Genomic DNA, 22,249 nt, shown 5'->3' with positions numbered 1-22,249 from the left:
ATCTAATTTGTCCTGTCTGAAATGTAACGTGACATAAAGGATTTTCTTAATTGCTTTTGAAACCCTTCCAAGATAATCAACTGCTTTTTGGAGCATGATAAGAGACAGAAGACAATGGTGCCAGTCTGTTTTAGGATCACGCTGAAGTTTTGGGGTAAGAGATAGCAAAGAAAGGCAACGTTTGCCTCTTAAATTATACAGTGTCTCCATTTTAATTGGGTTTCCAATTAAATGACAAAGTCTGAGAACAGAGAGAAGAAAATGTCCCATTTTTATCTGCCCCACTGCTATGGCTGTCCCTTTGGGAGTAGATACAGTCAATATTTACAAAAGGATAAAAGTACAGTCTTTGTTATTCTGAGGAACTTTAACCAAAGATTAAATAAGGACTACAGCAAAAATAAAGTAACCAAAATTTGGGAGAAGGAATATTATCAAAGGCTGGTTTGTTTCTGCTACCCTGCTTTAACAGATTTAAGCAAATGATGGAACACTTAACTAATTTTAGAACACTTTTACCTTGAGTTTTCAAGCTGCCATTTCTAATCTCATTTTTCAGTTACAGAACAAACTGCATCTGATTTACAGGGTAGGCAGGATTATGGTCGCCCATGAATGTCCACACCCTGAACACCAGAACCACACATGGAAAAACAAACCTTATAGATGTGATTAAGGCTACTGACCTTGAGATAGGGAGATTATCCGGGATTGTGAGGGCGTACCCAACTCATCACATGCATCCTTGAAATTGGACCACCTTTCCCAGCTGTGGTCAGAGGGAGATGAAACAGAAGGGTTGGAGAGATTCGAGGTGAGGTCTCAACCTGCTCCTGCTGGCTTGGCAGATGGAGGCAGGGGGGCCCCAAGCCAAGGAATGTGGTGACCTGTAGAAGTTGGGAACAGCCCTCAGCTTATAACCAGCAAGAAAATGGGGACCTCTTCTCACAGATGCAAGGAACCGATTTCTACCAACCCAAATCAGGAGGAAATGTATTCTTTCCTAGAGCCTCCAGAAAGGAATGCAGCCTGGAGACACCTTGATTTTAGCCTGGAGACACCTGTGTCAGATACTTCACCTACGGAACTATAAGACAGTATCTTTGAATTGTTTTAAGCTACACAGAAAACTAATACGTTGTCTATAGCATAATATCCTACTTTGGTACCCAGATCATCCTGGAAGTGTCTAAATACGAGAAATGTAACATTAATTTTATTATCATTCAGTATTTAGTCAGCAACACCCTGTGCAATGAAAATTCAAACAGTACTTGCTAAAATCAAATGATGTCTCACAAATGGAAAATATCAAAATGCTAGTGTCCTTTCAGGAAACTGACATTATTAACTTAAAAACACTGACTGGGACACTGGGGAGAAGACAAGAATTATTAGCTTTGTTTTAGGTCAACAATGTTAATATGACGTGCTGGCCCGTAATCATCTTCCAAGGATTGCTCTTGGCAAGAATCAGGGAATTAACTGTTCTCCATTTTAAAGCTGAAACTTGGCAGCCTGTAGAAGGACGTCCACAGGAGTTGAAGCAACATTTCCGTAGGTCTTTTTAACTAAAAGACACCTGAAAACAACAGGAATCATGCCTAGTAACAGCATCACTTTTTTTAGGTGAATTCCATCCAGGCAATATTGATAACCAAAAATAAAATGGTTAACTTGGTGCTTCATTTGTATTAAATGATGACTTTATATATACACACGTATGTCCAGCTATAGTTCATTAGCTTTCCCGAAGACATAGCAAAGAATAGCAATCAAGGACATCACAAAAATTGCTATGGAAGGCATCAAACTACGGAAAACTGAGTATGCAGCTCATAAAACAGGAAGAGATTTGTGATCTAAGCCTATACAATCAATAAAAGTATGGTGTTCCATTTTAAGATGGTGGATGAAATGCAGGCACCAAATTTAATTTCCTCCCAAAACCCCAGTGAGAAATATTTTTTAAAAAACACTTCTTAAAACAACAAGAAAAACCGGAAAAGCAGAGAAGAGTAACAAAATTTTGGAAGCTGGAGAGCAAAGGGGACTCATGGTGAAAGGATTTCACCAACCCCCAAAAGCTGAATTGTAACCAGTGGTTAGAAGCACTGAGAACCAAATTAATTTACTGTGAAAATCCTCAACAGGCTCAGGACCATCTACCTCTGAATCTTGGATGAAAGTGAAGGGAAAGAGTAAAGAGAAATGAGTGAAATTCGATTCCCAGATCCCCTTCCCAACACCTCCAGATCACGGGGCTTCCACCCTCTGGACAGACTAACACAGATGATTTCTGGATTGGAAGGTGGGAAACGGGTGAGACACGGGCAGATTGAGGATGAAGGTCTGCACTGGAATGGAATAGGTACACCCTTAACCCGATGACTCCGTGGGCAGATTACAAGGAACAGGCTTACTCGTTCTGGGCGGCGAGTTCAACATCAACACTGAGGGATAAGACTTGAACAAAGGAAGGCAGAAGGAAGTCTAAGAAGGTGAGGTGGAAGCCTGCTGGGATTGGGCAGCAATTCCCGTTTCCAAAGAGCAAAATGACTTTTACATGAGCCTCAGAAAGTGACTGCATTTTCCATATCCTTGTGTTACCAGGTGGTTTAGTCATGACGCTGCTTGACATGGAACATTGCACATTTGGAGATTTCTAGTAGGGTCGATGAAAACGGAGAGACACAGGAAAGCTCAATGTCAATTTCAGGGTCTCTGAACCGTGTGGGAACTCGAACATAATCTAGCGAGGAAAGCAAAACAGCTCCCCCTTTATCTGGGGACTAGGTCTACTGGATGAACTGCACTCTTAAGTACCGTGTTTCCCCGAAAATAAGACCTAGCCGGACAATCAACTCTAACGTGTCTTTTGGAACAGAAATTAATATAAGACCCGGTCTTATTTTAGTAAAATAAGACCGAGTCTTAATTACCATGTTATAGTAAAATAAATTATTTTACTATAAAAGACTGGATCTTATATAATTTCTGCTCCAGAAGACGCATTAGAGGTGATTGTCTGGCTAGGTCTTATTTTCAGGGTAACACGGTAAGAGTGCCTATGATATAAAAGGTACGCATGGATCTAACAATGGCTCTCTCCATCACCAATTCTGGTATCTCTAAGGTGCAATGAACCTTAGTAGGAAGAGGCTGCCAGGAGTGCTGCCAGCCCTCAGGATGAGGACCCTTCTGGCCCCTCCATCTCCACCCTCTCAATAGCCTAAAGGCATGATTGAGGGGCTGAGGTGCTTAGCAAATTCATCCCTCTAGCTATACTTTCTTGTGATAAACTTTCACCTGATACACGCCCCCCTCCGCCCCCCCCCCCATACACACCCTAATAGCTTAACAATACAGACCTCAGGCTTTTTCCCCCAATCAGCCATCAGACAGACCACTGGCAGTCAGAACTCTGCCCTCCATGCAGGGGACTGGAAGACCCTTTTCTGAAGAATCAGACCTGAAAAACCTAAAAATAATGACATTTGGGGTTTCCCCAACTAGAAGGGACCTCTCACATTGTCCTAGAATAGTTGTTCTCATTTGCGATGACCTTGCTCCCAGGGAACATTTGATGATGTCCAGACACAGTTTTGATTGTCATGACCAAAGAGGTGTGGCTGGTATCTCGTTAAGAGGCCAAGGATACTGGTAAGCATCTTACAACGTCCGGGTCAGCCCGTCTACACACCGATACTCAGCAATTCCAATCAGCCTTGTTTTCAGTATCTCACTCTCAATCACAGTCAGACAGCCGAAGATTACCAGACAGCGCAGCAGAACTTCCAACAGAAAACAGACCAAGCATAAACTAACAAAAGCAATTTGGAGGAAACAGGTATCTTGAAGCAAAAATAAACAAACAAACAAAAAAACTTGTCAGGAACAAGTGGTTGAATCGTATTCGATCCCGATTTGATTCTTTTTGCTACATATAACTGCCTTCACGTCAGAAATTTCCCTTAACCTATAGACTTGACTTAAAACCTATTGTCATGGTTACTGCTAACGATATCATCGGGCCCATCTAGTCACTGGCATCAGGGCTGGGGTCACGGAAGCTCAGTGGGCTCGTGGAGGCCTCGGTGATGAGGGACTTGACATCATCAGAATGATTCTTACTGAGGACTTGAACAAATGAATGAAGGAGCTACAAAGATGGAAAGAGGGAAGTTAAAATAAACCTTATGGAGCAATACCAGCATTGCTGATATCGATGTGAATTTATGGTTTCCTTTATGGAGAGGTGTCAAGATCATGAAAGAACTGAGGAACTGTTCCAGGCCGAAGCTAATGCAAGATGACAAATGCCATGAATAATCCTAGATTTTAAAAACCTATGAAGGACATTACTGGGACAACTGATGAAATGTGAATAGGGTCTGTGGATTAGATGATAGTTCTGTGTATCAATGTTAACTTCTGGATTTTGACGGTTGTATTATGGGTTTATATGTTATTTTTGGAAAACAGACACAAGTTTACATATAATTAAGTGGGTGATTACGTATCGTGGCTGCAACTTGTTTTTAAATGGTTCAGGGGAAAAAATACTATATCGTGTGTATATAAAATGAGAAAGAAAATGACAGGATAAATGTAGCTAAATGTTAACACTTAGGGAAACTGGAAGGGAAAATACAGGCATTCTCTATGCTATTATGGCAACTTTTCTCTAAGACTGAAATGTCAAAATGTAAAACAAAAAAAAAGAACATGGATATTGTTTATAACTAATATAGAACAAATTCCAAGGCATATTAAATGAAAAAAAAAACAAAAAACCCAAAATGCAGAAAAATGTGTATTATGCTCATGCTCCTCTTTGTGTAAATAAAGGGGGGAGGGATTGTGAGTGTATTCTTATATATGCAAAGTACCCCTAGAAACATACCAGAATCTGATCTACACTGGTTTCTTCCAGTTGGAAAATAGGTGGCTAGAGGAGAAGGATGAAAAACAGGTTTTTACTCTCTGAAAATCTGAATTGTGTACTACATGAAATGAAGTAACTTGAAAAAAAACAAAACAAAACCCAGAATGCTTCAATTCAGTGGTTGCCAAATACAAGTGCCAAGCTGGATGCCATAAAATGGAAGCACCTAGGGAACATTTAAACCTAGATGAGCAGGCATCAATTCCAGAAATTCTATTTCAGTGAGTCCAGGGTAGGACTCAGGTATCAGTAAAATTTCCCTAGTTAATTACAAAATATAGCATGGTTTAGGAATTGTTGCTTTCACCAAATCACCCAAAACTGATCCTCTCTAAACCCAAAATTCTAAGTAAATTAGGAAATTAGAAATACTTTCTGTCCAATGAGAGAATAAGATCATAATGTAGGGCAAGAATAACCCACAAGTGAAACCAGAAAATCTAAACCAGGGGGAGGGGTCGTGTGGATCAGGCGGGGACGGGGGGGGGGGGGGGGGCAGAGTGGGAGGGCTGCGCAAACGAGGCTGGCCCCAGGGCGCGCGGCCCGTCAGTCACCCAGCTCTGCAGCCACTTGCATTAGTAGCCCACAGTAGCGGCACGCGGTCTCTGCATGGCCATGGCCATGAGACAGAGGTTCAACCACTTTCTGCACAAGAACTGCATGACCGACCTCTTGGCCAAGCTGGAGGCCAAGACCGCCGTGAATGAAGCTACACCATGCTCGGTGTCATGGGGCTGGTGGCCTTGCACCTGGTGTGCGGTTGTGGAGCCTCTGTCCTCGGCAACCTGCTAACATTTGGCTACCCAGCCTACATCTCAAAGCCAGACCGAGTCCCACGAAGATGCCACCCCGTGGCTGACCTGCTGGGTAGTGCATGGTGTGCGCAGCATTGCCAAATTCTTCTCTGACCACTGTGTGTCATGGTTCCCCTTCTACTACACGCTGACGTGCAGCTTCCTGCCGTGGTGCACGGGCCCCAACCCCTCCCACGGGGCGGAACTGCTCTACAGGTGCATCATCCCTCCTTTCTTCCTGAAGCAGGAGTCCCAGGTAGACAATGTGGTGAATGACCTGAAGGTCAAAGCCAAAGGGACTGCAGATGCCATCGCTAAAGAAGCCAAGAAAGCTGCCATGAATTTACTGGGTGAAAAAAAGAAAGAGCACCTAAAGCAACGATGGATGAAACCTTCCTGCCCTCTCTGTTATTAGAGCTTGACGTTGTATTAGGGACTGGTATAATCATTTTAATAGTGTTGCTTTGGAAACATTTTTTGATATATTAAAAAAAGGAATGTGTTGTAAAAAAACAAACAAAAAAAACAAAACAAGAAAATCTGAAACCCAAGTTTGCACTGACCCCTGAACAGAAGCCTAGTCATATAAGTCACTCTACCTTTGCGCTTTCTTCTCACGGACCAAAGATACTGTTGAGGCTAAGGTCACCTGAGTATTACTTAGTATAGACAATACAGTCAAATACTCTGCATTCTTCAGAAGGAACATTCTGTATAAATATATAACAAGATTACATAGTTACTTAGTTTTAGTTAAAAAACAATCAGTTGACACAAGTAGATACAATGTCTGTAACATTTTAGATCTCCAATGGTAGGTTCACCGGTGTTCATTTTATTATTTTGTTTTATATCTTAATGTTAACTATATTCTCTCGTATGCCTGTTACAGTAAAGCAACAAAACAACAATTAGTTTAGATGGTTAGTCCTTACATTTAAAAAAAGAAGTAAATACAAGAAAACTAAGCATTACCATGCCAGCAGTACATATTTATTGTTATTCATGAATGGTCAAAATACTTACAAGGCCCATTATTATTAATCACACATATGAAATATCTCTTTGTAACATGGAGTGAAAAGGACACTTTTATATATATTTAAAAAATACATACACACATGCTCTCTGTCAAGTGCCCACTGCTACAAAAGCAGGAGGCATCAAGCTGCAGGAGCTCCAATATACATAACATGTTGAAATATCTCAAGCATAAAAACCGTATTTAAGTTGCAAAAATAAAGTTTCTTTCTTCAAACATTTTGATCTGCGCTCAAGTGAAACTTATCATGAACACCATTGATTTTCATACTATTTAATACACTTTAAAACAAAAAGGTCAACAGTTGCAAAAGTCCTAACAATGTAGAGGTTATAGGAATGGATAATGCATTTCATCCCGCCACCCCCCAAAGAAAATCTACAGCAGATGTTTCATCCTGGCTCATTTAAGAATAATCATCTACTATACTCAGAGCCAGAACCAACAAAATGATGAAAAGAAACATGACTTCAAACAAGGCATTATTGACCGTAGTTTTTTACACAATTTCACTAGTGCAAGGGCATCATTTACCTGAAAGATCATGAGTCACAATTAAAGAGCACGCATACAAAACTATTTCTTTTTCTTTAAAAAGTGCCACATACTGTAGTTATCATTACAAAAAAAGACAAGACATACACTAATGAAAGACCGTTTGTCTCCATCTCTTATCAATGAGGAAAGGCCAGAGTGATTCTTTAATTCCAATTCGAAATGGTGTTCGCTGGCCAATGCCCAAGGTCTCTAATTTGGAGCAGTCAAGCTGAGCATTTCTCGGACGTTGTGCTCCTAAGACAGGGCTGTCAGTTATCTTTAAAGAAAAATAAAAGCAAAATATCAAAAATAAATGGAAAGCTACATGTTCAGGTTTTACATTCTCTACTTCATTTTTTTTTTTTTTTACCTCAGTGCAAGAAATCAGATTTGATCCCTGGAAAAATAAAGAAAAAGTCTGCAACAATCAAGACAATACTTCTTCTATAAGCTACACCAATACTTACGGACTTCTTTATCATACATGATAATTTAGAGAAAAATAACAATATAAACTGAGAAGATACAAGCGAAGTCCACTTTGATTACTACCTGAAAATAAAGTTACCAATACTTCCAAAGCAACATGAAAATGGTAGTGATACACACTTCCGTGATGGTTCTGGACTTTCGAAAGGCGAGAGTTTAAATGATGTGTGTACTTACAGGTCTTAAATGACTGCTGGGGAGGTTGAAGGCATCTGCAATCGCACACGCCATTTCATACTTAGTCATCTGTTCGTTGCCAGACCAATGAAAAGTTCCTTTAATTGATGGATCCTAACAAGGACACACAAATTCAAAATAGCTTCAACTTTTTGAGTTGAATGAAATGGTAGGTCTGACAAGAAAGGTAATTTAAAATGTCCAAAAAAGAAACGCATCTCTCCTTTCTGGAATGTTCTCCACAAGAAATCTAAAATAGAATCCCTGTAAGTATTCCCAGCTAAACATAAAAAGCAATTTCTAGAATTTAGCCTTGAGAATGTTTTTAAATGAAAATATAAATGACTCCCATTTTACTTAGTGGGAATCCTAAAAATGATTACAGATTTTATGGAAACACAGCCCAATTTAATGAGTATTTCTAATTATAGTAAGAAGCTAAAAACAAAACTTAAGAACCATTTTTCAAGATGAGCTAATTAGTCATAACATCCTTAAATACTGACAGTACATATTCAAGATATATATATACATATATATATAAATTTTTATGTATTAAAAAGTACAGTCATGTATTTTATATTCTAAAATAAATCAGCCTCTGACCTTTCTTTTTATGAATATTCTATTTAGCTCCAACTTTTTCAAAAGTTTAAAATTAACTCCTATTCAGCTATCTAAAAACAAAAACAAAAAACCACATTATTCTTAAAACGGCTGAAATTATAAATACCTATGTAGATTCTTTTTTTGACATTACGTAGATCTTATGAGTACCTTCTTAAAAAACTTCAGATTACTGTTCCTCACAATAAAAATACACATATTCAGTCATATTGCAATAAAACAATGATAAATGGTGTCTGTAGTATTTGAGGAATGAATGTAAACACAAGAATATGATATTTTTATTACAAATACAGCCTCCTATCTGTAAACTATTTTTGTCTGGTCTTGTAGTTTTTAAAAAAAAAAAAAAGCACTTTAATTTTCATTCATTAACAGGATTTTCCCTGTGATGGAAGTTAGGACATCTTCCTGCCCAAGATTCTCACCAGCATCCTCTTCTCTGCTAGCTGACGACACACGGTGGCTACATCTTTGACGTGTGTGGGGAATCTCTGCTGCCAGTGGTCCATGTTCGCTGACTTGTTGCTGAACTGCACTTTATCAAACATAACAGTCACGGCACTTTCTTCAAGCTTTTCGACTTCTCCATACAGAACAGGAATTCTCAAAACAGCAGCTCCTAGAAATGAAGCAGGTAGTATTTTAAAGCTGACTGGTTCTTCAATAACTATGTATGGTGCTAGGAGGGTACTAGACTTATTGGGGGGGGAACTTCTTAAGTTATATAAACGTCTAACAACTATGTTGTACACCTGAAACTAATGTAATATTGAATGTCAACTGTAACTGAAAAAAAAAAAAGCAAAAACTAACTGGTTCTTAAGTCTTGATATAAGATGAAAATATGTGGGTTTAAACAATATCGTAGTAGAAAACTTGCAAGATACCAAAATGACACAGCTCACCTATAATGATGCCCATTTAACAAATGTGATCCTGAATGGTTTCAAATATTCTCTCATTTAGGGTATTTTTATATATAATGTCTTCATCATTATGATGATTAAAAATAAAACTAAATGCGATGAATGATCCTTGATTGGATCCTAGATAAAAAGTAAAATGTAATAAAGGGCATTATTGGGACAATTGGGAAAATTCCTATAAAGACTGTATATTATAGTACAGTAATACTAAATTTCCTGAGTGTGATAACTGCATTGTAAAGAACATTCTTGTTAGAAGATACGCGATAAAGAATCTGGGGATTAAATCCAGTAATTCTTAATGAGTTCAGAAAAAAAAAATTTATATGTACAAAACACATGAGGCAAAACATTAACAATTAGTGAATCCATATAAAGGGTTTGTGAGTCTTCACCACATAATTCTTGAAATTATTAATTAAATAATTATGGGGCGGCCCTTTTGGTTCATTTGGTTAGAGCGTGGTCCTCTTAGCAACAAGGTTGCTAGTTTAATACCTGCATGGGCCACTGTGAGCTGTGCCCTCCACAGCTAGACTGAAATAACTACTTGACTTGGAGCTGATGGGTCCTGGAACAACACACTTAAATGAACAAAAAGTTAAGGAAAAAAAAAAGGATTTATGAGGTATTTGAATTTTATGTTGGTCCCTACTGAGGGGTTACAACAGACCTTTTTAATTAAATTAACGTAGTGGGTAACTGTATGTAAGTATGTATTCAAGGGTAATTTCTGCAGGATAATTCATAATAGGAAAAGCCTAAAAACGGAATGTCTATTAATATGATATCTATACCAAGGGATGCTGCGCAAGGACATCTTAGGCAGTAGTTTTAGTGCAGGGGATCGTTAAACCAAGTGCTATGCAGCCACTGATAGGAAAAAGATACCCAAGAAATGGCTCCACGTGTACTGAAATGCAAGTATGTGGGGGAAAAACAGATCACAAAACAACACGCATATATTTATAAAAAAATCACAAAAGGCACTTCCATACGTAACCAAATTTGGTGCTTCTCTCTGAGGTAGCATTATAAAAGAACTTATTTACAATTTTATATTTTTTAATTTTTTTTTCCAAGGAGGTTATACCTTTTATAACCAGCACATATACATATATGTATATATGTATGTATAGGCAAATACACATAGGAAAAAAAAGAGAAACCACACAAATAACAAAATACCTCAATCTAAGGGAATTATATTGACCAATTTTTTGAAATTAGATCACAAAATTTGTACTATATGATTTGTTCTTTCTATATAACGATATTTATGTATACACTGACAGCGGAAAAAAGTCTTGAAGGATTCATACATTTTTCAATATTTCTAAAATTCTTAATTTTCTTTTTTATTAACTACATGCTCTAATTTTTCTCCAATGATTTGTGATTCTTGATTAATATATATATACACACATACACACATACATACACTTGGGGTGTCAAAAAAATGTATACACATTTTACAGATGCTATCTATATAGTACTTTTCAAAGTTGAATTATGGTAGCAATGTATATAGTATGACGTTCGCTCAAAAGATGGCGTTAATCAAATGAATGCTAGAGTCACCATGCGACAGGCAGGACAGTCAAAGAAAATGGCAGAAGCACAGTTGTTGTTCGAGGAGCACAAGACCATTTTGAACTGGCATTTGAAAATCGAGAGCATTCTCCTGACTTAACACACCTTGACTTCTACCTATGGGGGACCTTAAAGGATGTGGTGTACTGTAGAAAACCGGCTACAATGGCGATATTTCGGGAAGAAACTGAAGTGGCACGCGCAGAGATACAAGTGGACATTTTGGTCAGCGTTGCTCAAGCAGTAGTTCGCCATAATCAGAAGTGTCTGGACGATGATGATAACCATTTTGAGCACCTCTTGTAATTGCAGAAGTCAAATGTGACTTGTATTCATCTTTTGTTATTGGTATATATTGAGTATTACCATTTGAATAGTTTTTTCCTTTCTTAAAACGTGTATACATTTCTTTAGGGACCCTCTGTAAGTACATACATATGTATATATGTATGCATGTATGTACGTGTATAAAAAATAAACAGAAAGGAATCCTCAAAAACAATCAGGAGCTGAAGAGATTGCTGTTTCTTACCTAAATTGTTCTGCAGGACAGCTTTTTCTCCTTCTAATTTTGTTTTGCCATACAGATTTAGGGGACTTGGTATGTCTTCCTCTCTGTAAGGAGGATTTGTTCCATCAAATACATAATCTGAGCTAATATAGATTAGAAAGGCTCCAATTGCAGCTACAAAAAAAGACAGAAAAGAATCTCTTAAATTAGTATGACATTACTCTTTACTCTTCACTGGAATTGATGTAATGGCTTATTCATCATATATAAAAACAAATGTCTTATGAGCAATTCACAAAACTTTAATCTTTATAAACTCAGAGATCATTTAATATTTCATAAAGATTTTATACAGTCATCATTACCTGCTTCCTTTGCTAAATTCCCAGAAGCGTCCACATTAAGTTGAGCCGCAGCATCTGGATGATTTTCTACAACATCTGGCCTTCTCTCTGCTGCACAATGTACTATGACATGGGGCTGGAAGTTAAGTATTGATTTTTAACCCAAAAAGGAATATAACAGAAACTGAAGCCTTCCAACAGTAAATTATTTGTAGAAAAAAGTTGACATTCCATCGAATCATTGTAATTTTTGAGGTAGTTTTCCCACGTTTCCCTTTTTCAAGGTTCAAACTTCCTTTAAAAGGAAAGAGCCATTGAGTGAGCCCTAGGCACCAGACAACCCTCTAGGTCAACAGCTCTAGTTCTCAATCAAAATAAGCTTCATCCCCTCATTTGGATGGGAGAAAAGAGCTATCATTTGTGTGATTAATATGATGTGTGATTAACATGACCTAAATACTAAGAAATCTGTTAAAGGAAAAGGAATACCAATTGCCAATCAAATTCATAAATTCAAATCTTAGACCAATCATTTAAAGAGAATCAACTACCTATAAAAATTATATTCCCAGTTGAGCATTTCGTATGTCACCTATATACTAAGCACTGTGCAGAGAGCAAGGATTTCATAATCAAGTGGAAAAGACAAATATGTGAAAAGGCTGTTTGACTATATTGTGACAGACGTCAAGATAGAGGAATGCAGAGGGTCCTTTGGAGAGAAGAGGCACCTATTTCCCAGAAGAGCTGAGCCAGAGCTAATATTTGGGACAATCACGGACAGGACAGGCAAGGCTACGTTGTACCCACATACCAAATGTCCCCCTCAACAACTCACTACTTGAGGGAGCACGATCGTAGCTGTTTTCAAACTTGAATGTACACAGTCTGGGGTGCTTCTTAAAATGTAGAGTCCTGGGTCCCACCACCGACTTACTGAATTAAAATCTCTGGGAAAGAGAGGCCGAAGAACAAGTTGCCCAAAAGATTCCGTTGCAAGTGTTACTTGGAACACATTTTTAGAAAGAACCTGCACACTCCATTTGATTAGAGATGGAACAAAACCTATTTTTTTCTGTGGTACTATGACCACGGCCAACAAGTTATTTAACCTCTCTAAGCCTTTGTCATCTCTAAAATGGAGATGATGTTATCTATTTTGTAAGGTTTACAGGTAATATTAAAAGAACAGTTGCATAGGAAGTGGTACTTACAAGAGTACTTCATAAATATCAGCTTTTAATAAAATGCTTCATATTTCGGTCTCTTGCCTAATCTTCTCAAGGACTGCATACACTTTGCCATGATAAAAAAAAAGTGCACTGGATATTGCTACCTAACAGGTTAGAGCTTAAGTACAGCAACTTCCTTGAGAGCAACGTTTTCTATATCTTCTAGATGATTCTTAATATAGTTTACAGGTGTGTGAAAATACACTAAACCATACCTGAAAATCATAAATGATGTGATGAACTGCATCAGAATCCAACAGATTAACCTGTTCAAACTTTGGTCTTGCTCTCCTAAAACCACATCCAATGGCATGCCAATTATTCTGCTGAAATTCTTTGTACACAGCTCTGCCAAGAAGCCCAGTGGCACCAGTAACCAGGACCCGCCTGTTGGGGATGTTAACTTCCTCCTAAAGGGTAAAGAGGGGAGAAAAAGGATTATTTACTGTGTTGCTATTGTGAAACATAAAAAAATTCCTTACACACCAAAATTAAAAGGAACTACTATTTAGGAAACAATTTAAGTTGTATTTGCAAGGCATAGTTTCTCAAATTTCCCTTCTTTCCAAGATGAGGAACACCCATTTCCTTTCAGATTCTTGAATAAAGTCAACATTTGCTACTAAAAAAAAAACAGAAGTTTTATTAAATTTTATCCTCTTGAAGACTTATTATTTCAAGTGTTGTTAGTCACCTAATTCTGAACTGTCTAAAACTTTAAATACACACACAATAACCAAAGATCTTTCTTTTTCAGTCCTTATCCAGCAGAATAACTTAGCAGACTACATACACATTTACAAAAAAGAAAAGGCCACCAAAATCAGGTAGTTTTATAATAGGAAAAACCTGAAATGAAAGAGACAGCATAAAGGTAAGTTCTGAAATATTTTTTTCTTTAGTTCAACCAGTTTCAAGACATTTTAAAAGTTGAAGGAAAATGCATCTAGACTCTGTTGCCAAAACTCCACTCTAAGTGAAGACTTATGAAAACAAGGATTTCGGCCAGCAAAATATTTTCTTTGAATTTTGGCAAGAAAACAACTCTACAAAGACTGAATTGTGAAGAGGCAAAAACATGCCAAGTCTAGCAGAGATACACTCAGAAAAATTTACACAGGATAAATACCATAAAGATCTCCAGGAAAATACTATTTAGAGCTATGATTCGGTCTCTTCTATTTCTCACTTTTTATGTCACTCTAAGAAGCAAAGAACTACAGCAGTTCTTAGGTCAGTGGTTCTCAGGATCCAGGGTATGGATCAGAAACATCTGGAAGGCTCTCAGATAATATGCATTTCTAACAAGTGTGGTGCTTGAGAACTACACTTTGAGAACTGTAATCTTGAATTCCAGGAAATTGCAACACATTCTTAAAGATAAATTTCTCTTTCAAACAAGCCAAAAAATTGCCATCTACCTTTCTAAAAGTGAAATCTTTCCCCCTTTCCGCGTTAAAAAGGAAAATTAGAAAAAAGTCAAAGAACAAGCATTATGCAAGATACAAAGGTTACTACAGTAGATTAAGATTCCTGCATACCTCACTGAGTCTGTGAAACACACTGCTTCCTCTTTTTAACATCTCGGTTAAATGAATGAAATAGATGTGCATCGTATGAAATGTGTCAGTTTGGCAGTGTTTTCTGCTTTTTAGTGCATCTTTAAATAAGGGCCCAGATGACCTTACAATCAAAAGCTTCTTAGATGTGACGCAATACAGTATTGTTATAAGCACAGCAAGGCATTTTAGGAAATACACTTAACTTTAAAAAAGGATGGGAGATGCATGGAAAAAATACAACCTTACATCCTTACACCCTGGGGAAATGTGGTCAGATGTCAATGCTCAAGAATCTTCTTTATTCAAAGAGCAAAGATCTGAAATGCAAGCACTTTTCTGAAACAGAAATGATTCCAAACAATCTTATATTTGAAAACTATCAAGTGTTACATAAACCTATTACCATATCTCCTGATCATAATCATTCCTTTTGATCATAAAAATAGCCTTGTTAGGCAGGGCAGATATATTTCCAAAGTGAAGAACCTGAAGTGTAGAGATGTTAAAAGTTTTGCCCACTGTAAAAGGGAAAAGGTTATGACAAGAACTTAGGTCTTCTTGCTTCTCTGGTCCAGCCAAATACATTCTGAACTTTGTCTCAATCTTCTGAACTTGTATTTGGAATCACGAGATTTAAGTTTTATCTGCTGTCACCAACTGTGGTACTGAGAAGTTACTCCATCTCTACTGATCTTATGAATGAAGCATTTGGACAAGATGACAAGGATCGTCCAGCTTTCCAGTTCTACAATTCTAACATTTTCCCTATTATCCTTACCACAAAGCGGTCTGAAGAGTGTGAATTTACCTACATAAAGTAACTTTTACTCTTTTCACTTAGTCTCTCTAGAGATTCAATGAGTATCTTCTGTCACAGTATGGGAACCAAAAGAGTTTTCCATTTCAATTACAAGTGTATTGGTGGTTGCAAATAAAATGTGCATCACTCTGAAATTAAAAGATGCCAAACGAAAATAACTCTTCTTTTTGTGAGTTTCTATACAAACAGAACCTTACCTAAGCTTTGTAAAGCATGCTGTTTTGACTGTTTTATTTTTAAATGAAATAGTCCTCTGAAAATTACTTTGGACCATTACTCTACAAATTTAGTTCTGCAAAACTGAGGAATGTCCAAACACCCTAAGGAACTCAGAACGGAAGACTAAAAAGTTGTTTAGTTAATCTAAACCACAAGAAAGAGTTGCAAATATTTTGTCTGCCTGAAAAGTCTACTTTCTCAATTTTTATTCCCTTACAGGTAAATTCTATGAAACAGCACTTTAAGTTACTCTGAACATATTTGCCTCTTATTGTATAAACACTTTAGATGTACAGAATTCAGTAACTTCAGGTGACCAGATTTACAGACACCAAGAAAATTCGTGAAAAATTAAACCAATATAAACAAATGTAGAATTACCACTCTTCTTATGCAAATCAACTCAAACAAACTGTATACGTAATGAAAAATAAATGACACCTTCAGAATGATCCAAAACAATACTCTGGGATTTCTAATTTAGCATACTTGCATTAAAAATATCCTAGAAACAGTAGGGTGAAACATCACTAATATCTAAACAGAGATCTTCATAAACGTTAGTAGTAAATATAACAATACTTTGCTATTTTTAGGACATCTTAAATTTAGTGAAGTTTTTAACTGATCCTCACAACGTTCCTGTCAAGGCAGATCTTTGAGTATACATTCCTGGACCTTTAAAAAACTTTTTAAGATCCCATGACTACTTAGATGACACTGGTCTAACTCCTACTGTCACCCTATTTATGTCCCAGCCAGTATTATTTTTAAAAAACCACTACTGTGTTTCTCTTAACATAAACTATAAGACAGCCCTCATTCTCACAAGTGGGTTTTAATTCTATACATGTTTTGAGAGGAGCAAATACATGCCAAGCTTCTTGGCTGTACCACTTGTTATAAAGAAAAACCCATTTTCATTAGGCTCCTGAACTCCTACTGTGAAACTTGAGTTTTATACACGCACATACACATACCAATATGTATGTATCCATGTAAGCTAAAATAGGTAAGAAGTACTCAGCACTATTTGGGGTACATAGGAATATAAAGGTTTAAATAGCCAATCTATTCTAACTTTACCCTCAAAACCCCAAAGTTACTTGTAATCACTGTACACTCTACATTTGCAGGTGAAAAAATTTTGCATTACCAAAAGCTGCCACCTCCTATTATACCCACAAGACATATTGGTCGGGACATTACCGGTCTTCTTAACCCCATGCTAGATATTGAAGGGAACCAACATTTCGCTACCCTGAAGCTGCTTTTAGGATATAGATTTTCAGCTGTTTAAGAAACAAGACTCAGAGAACCTTTGAGACTCTCCCCATTTCCTGCCCAAGAGATGCAGACAGAAAAACCTATGCTGGGAAGGGAGATTTGGCTTAAGAATTTTTACCCCAGAATTAGTCAGGAAGACTCCAAGCCTATTAGCTAGATACCCCATGTCCCATTGTTTCTGAGTTGCCTAACAAGAATTTTTCTATCATGTATGTTCAGCTATTCCTGAACTATCTGGAAATCACTCATTCTCACTCCTGAAATCTAAAACCCCATCTCACCCCTTCTCTCCTTTGTCCAGAATGTCTTATATACTCAATGCTGCCTCGCTATCTTTGAAATTTTCATGCTTATGTGAATTCCCCATGAGTATGTATTGAATATTTGATTTTCCCGTTAATCTGTTAATTTGTTCAGCCCAGCTGAAAAAATTTAGACAGTGGAGTAAATGTCTTCTTTTAAACCCGACAAAATATTCTGTTGATTGATGAATGCTGGGAGGGCTGGAATAGAACAGAGGAGGGAGAGTCTTTCCCAAACACAGTAGTAGCCTTCCTTTCTGCAACCTCCATAGTAGTTGAAAGCCCCAGAAAAAGAGACCTGCATTTGAATCCTAGGTCCAAACAGTACTGAACGAACTTGGGCCACGGACTTACCCTCTAAGCCTCAATTGCCTCCTCTGTAAAATGGAGGAAAAACAATCTGGTAGTTACTAAGATTACAGTAAATAACATGTACAACGCATAACGTAGTTTTTGTATTTTGTATAAACTAAGAGTTGAGTAAGTTGTCATCTCCAATACTGTTAGTATTTCTGAAATACCTTTCCCCCTTCTTCCTAAGAGATACAAACAGGTAAGATCGAGGGATACGGACACGGATTAAAAAAAAAAAAAAAAATTAAGAAAAAAATCAAAACTGACAACAGCTCTGAAAACCCCTCTTCATTCCCGAAAGGGGAGACTGGAGACTCAAAACGTGAAACCCGATCTACTCGATTTCCCGTCGCAGAGGCTGGGAAAGACTAACGGGTGTGTGCCGAGGTAAACAAACTCAATGGCGCCGCCCAGGTCTCCCAGGGCTGGAAGGTGGCACTGAGCAGACTCGCGCCAGAAGCTCCAACTCAGGGATGATGCGCCAGGAAAACAACCCGAACCCCTGAGACCTGGGTCGTCCCCCTCTGCAGCCCTGGTCCCCACGAGACCCCCGGGAGGACTCCTTCACCTCCACCAGCCGGCAGCTCCCGGGAACGAAGTGGATGGAGAGCTCCTTCTCCCGCCCCACCATGTCCGCGGTCTTCACGCAGCCGCCTCAGCGACCGCCACTTCCTCCAGTCCTGGACCGTCGCGGGCCGCAGCTCCCTCGCCCTCGGCTCGCTTCCTATAGGTCCAGGCCGGTCCCGCTCACCGCTTCCGGCTTCCGCCGCCAAGGTCGCGCCTGTTGATTGGACACGTTCCGCCAATGCCCCCCCCCAAAAGGGGGCGGTGTGCTCGGGTAGCTTTCAGCCCACGCGCCAACTCTTAAAGGGATACACAAAACAAAGGCTTTGGCCTGAAGCGGGGCACACAAGTTTTGTTTTGAAGGGTTTGTTTATGCGCTGTTTCTTTTTTCCTTGACTAAGGAAGGATTGAATTGCATCGCCTGGAGATTCAAGTTTGCACACTGTGCTCAGCGCATAAGAATCAAGTGGACATGTAATATATAAACTGGGATAAAACATTTAAAGTCATGGGGCGTGAGGGGAGAGAGAAAACACAATAGACATGTATCTCTAGAGCATTAGAAGTGTTTTTGAGAGATTTAGAAAGAGACAACGAATACAAATAAAAGTGTTGGTCTCTGAGTCATTAACATCTGTAGAACCAATTTGTCTTTCTGGGATGCTAAAAAGTAGTGTGTGAAATTCCAAAGATGCCAAACTATTTTCAACTAGTTAAAAATAAAACAGGAGGGGCAGGTACAGGGATGGGGGATGAATCATTTGGGTGCCTCTTCAAAATGCATGTTCTCAGACTTTATCAATAATTATAGAATGAGAATCTGTGCTAGTAGAGCCTGGGACTCTACATTTTAGTGGATTTAACAGTGAGAACACCCTTTGAGCAGCACCGCCTTCAGGGCTGCAGCTCGGGCTGCACCAGCCTAGTCTCCACAACAACAGAAAGCCGAAGAAGGAACCAAGGGGTGAAAGTTATGCTGGACCACTTCTATACTGTTTTGTTTTTTTGTTTTTTTAAGTAACAAGTCAGATTCAGCCTTAAGTGCTGAGAACAACAACTCAACTGATTTCCCTTTCACTTCAAAACTGCAAATTCCCGCGCCAGCCAGGATGCCTGTGCAACTTATTCAGAAAATAAATGCATACACACATACACACATACGTAAGTAAAACAGCACGAACCGAGTAGGGTTCGCCAGTTTTTCCCGGAACAGTTTGAGTGTTCTTGTCCAGACACACAGGAGACCAAGACCTAAAAGTCGCCCACCAACGTGACTGCTCTTGGATCTGTCTGAAAAGATCTCATTTTCAAAATCCTTTTTGGTATAATCTTAGAGCTAAAGCCTGAGGCCTTTTAAAAAAAGTTTTTCCTTGTCTGAGTCCCACGACGTTCCTACCCAACCCCCAACAACTGATTCCTTATTTATGTAAACAAAGTTTCTTTGGAACAGTAATGAGAGCCCAAGGCCCCTCGCTTTCCGATTTTTGTTTTAATCCATATTATTACTGTTAATCAGTTTAGTGTTATTTAGAAAGTCCTTGGAGGGACTGCCCCATCCCTAAATATGCATGATCTGCAGACAACAAAGAAAAGGGGGGATGGAAATAGGGGAGAAGATTCAAGAGCCTCTGAATTCTCTCTTTAAAAACTGGGTTGTTGTTGGTTTGTGATGCAATCTAATCTTTCTTGGGAAAAAGAAAAATTAAGTATTGAATGTGAAGAAGATTTAAGGACATGCACATACAATTAACATATTGTTTCTCAGAGCAGCACTGTCTAGAGGGAAGAATAAAAGAGTTACTTGCCTACATTTGAGAATCTGGTTTGATACTTGGCAGGTGAAACTTGGGTATAGTTCTAGGGGCACAAAGATGAAAGTTTCTATGTGAATAAAAAGGCCATCGTTATATAAACAACATCCAAATTAAGTGCTCTGATTAAGTCTATAAATTTAAAGAGAGCAACCTGGAGCTAAACATTAACTTTAGCAGATTCAATTCATGCAAAGAAAGGCTAGAGTACACGATGCCGATAAAAAGTCTTATTTATACAGAATCGTCACCTACATCATTGCATTTAATCTGGTAAATGAAACTGCTGTTCTACATTTTATTTTTGTCAAGTAATAAGACTTAGCTGAGTTCTCCATGCAGGGTCAATAATTAAAATTGGCTTATTGTTTCACATCTCAAAGTTATATGCTTTAAAGAAATGAATGACACCCATTTCCGATGTTTTTTTGCACACCCTTTCAGCTTTTAGCAGACATTCACTGGATGCTTTTAAAGAAACTCTAACTTCAAAATGCTTCATCTCCTGAACCGCTAGTTCTTACCTGTTCCATGTTCTCCGGCATTTCAGGCATGGTTCCAAAATTGTCTCAGGAAAACAGATTTGGGATGAATCTCAGCCCCTGCCTCCTTTGGCTGGGTCTTTGTTCTCCCTGCAGTGAGCGCAGGCACGGAAAACGTGAGAGCCAGCTTTACTCGACCTTTGAAATTAGCATTTTGATGCCAATCCCAGAATCTCGTGCAGTTTTCTACATTGCAGTAAACTGGCAGCTGATTCCCTGTGGCAGACTTGAAAATACCCAATGAGAAGTTTCATTTTTAATTGCCAGACAAGTCAAGGTCCTTTAGCAAAACCGTTCGGGGAACCAACTTATTTTTAAGAAACACACAAAACACCTTACTGTGAAGACTTGTTGCAATTTTCTCTTGCAGAAAAAAAGCAGGAGCCAGTGGTTAGAAAGCATGGAGACCACGCAATCGATTCCTGTTCTGAAATATTTTATTTAGTTACACCTTATTACCACAGAATCTTCAGTAAATTAGTAAAGTTCTCCAGTGCTTCCCCCCTGCAGTGCTTTCTAATTAACTATTTCAAAGGGCAGTAAATGGCAGGTGGTAACAGCATGCAGAAATTAAAATGCAACAGGTTATTTCCATTAACACTGTCTTGCCCTCTGTGTGAGAAAACTGCAGGTGACATAACCCTAAATTTGGCCAAGCACTAAAGACTTTTAAATCCGTGATTCCTAAATCTGCCTGCACCACAGAACCTATGAAACAAATTCATTCTGTAGGGGTGAAGCCCAGCAATATTATTTTTAACAAGGTCAAGGGTGATGGATATGCTCAATTAAATTTTGTACCACTGCTCTGGATTATGGCTTTATAACAATTTAACAATAACAACAAAATTGCCATTCAGATAGAGCTAAAAAAAAACCAAAAAAACTATATACTATCCACTTAGATTGCATAGCACATGGTAAACTCTCTATGGCTTGCAGAATCTATGAGTAATGAAGAATTTATACATATTTTTTAATTGATAAATTAAAATGCAACAAAATTTAAGATTTCTGTTCACAAAAAGACAATATTAAGGAAATAAAAACAGACTGGAAAAAAATAATCTCTCTATATATGTCTGCAAAGGATTCATATTCAAAATATTTAAAGAACTAAAATTCAATAATCTTAAATCATTTTTAAAACGGACGTAAGTTTTGAGCAGATACTTCACACAAATTGAAGCCATAGAACGGCCAATAATCATGTAAAAATGTTAGCTAGGGCCAGGGTCTCAAGGTCTAGGTGGTTCTTACTAAATGCTGTTGCTAAGTGTTAAAATGTGGCACAGTATTTTTGCACACAAAGCTCTAACCCGGTGAACGTGACATGAACCGAATCAGATAAGTGTATCTAAGCAATGGCTAAGCCTCCCTTCAGGGAGAAAGAGCTTTGGAGAAAGACCCTCAACATCAGGGAAATGTACTCGTAAATTACAGTCACATTAAAATACCATTATATATCTAACAGAATGGCTAAAATTAAAAAGACTGAGACTCTCATATGATAACAAGCATTTTGAGCATCTAGAATCTAGAATGCTCATTGATTGCTAGTGGGA

The 22,249-nt window shown here is 38.2% G+C and overlaps 1 protein-coding gene and 1 pseudogene across 4 annotated transcripts; one reads left to right on the top strand and one right to left on the bottom strand.

The window, feature by feature from the left end:
• Positions 1-5,447: 5,447 nt before the first annotated feature.
• Positions 5,448-6,258, top strand: LOC109452135 (receptor expression-enhancing protein 5 pseudogene; annotated as a pseudogene).
• Positions 6,259-6,713: 455 nt separating this feature from the next.
• On the bottom strand, positions 6,714-20,832 carry MAT2B (methionine adenosyltransferase 2 non-catalytic beta subunit). 4 transcript variants are annotated; one of them, XM_074313872.2, is made up of 8 exons: positions 20,667-20,805; positions 13,439-13,633; positions 12,830-12,941; positions 12,013-12,127; positions 11,669-11,821; positions 9,043-9,236; positions 7,988-8,101; positions 6,714-7,598 (listed from the first exon to the last, which is right to left on the bottom strand). In XM_074313872.2, the coding sequence occupies exons 2-8, from the start codon at positions 13,534-13,536 to the stop codon at positions 7,428-7,430; spliced, it is 957 nt and encodes a 318-aa protein (XP_074169973.1). In that variant the 5' UTR covers positions 13,537-13,633; positions 20,667-20,805; the 3' UTR covers positions 6,714-7,427. The 4 variants fall into 4 exon arrangements, with proteins under 4 accessions (XP_074169973.1, XP_074169972.1, XP_019596413.1 ...); XM_074313871.2 differs by lacking the exon at positions 20,667-20,805 and adding an exon at positions 18,336-18,474; XM_019740854.3 differs by lacking the exon at positions 12,830-12,941 and having other exon boundaries at positions 20,667-20,832.
• Between the last annotated feature and the right edge of the window lie 1,417 nt (positions 20,833-22,249).

The sequence above is a fragment of the Rhinolophus sinicus genome, chromosome 5 (genome assembly GCF_057876585.1).
Source record: "Rhinolophus sinicus isolate RSI-liver-muscle chromosome 5, RSI-T2T, whole genome shotgun sequence".
Lineage (NCBI taxonomy): Eukaryota > Metazoa > Chordata > Mammalia > Chiroptera > Rhinolophidae > Rhinolophus > Rhinolophus sinicus.
The sequence above is the reverse complement of the archived record's forward strand: the minus strand, read 5'-3'. Positions and strand labels throughout refer to the sequence as shown.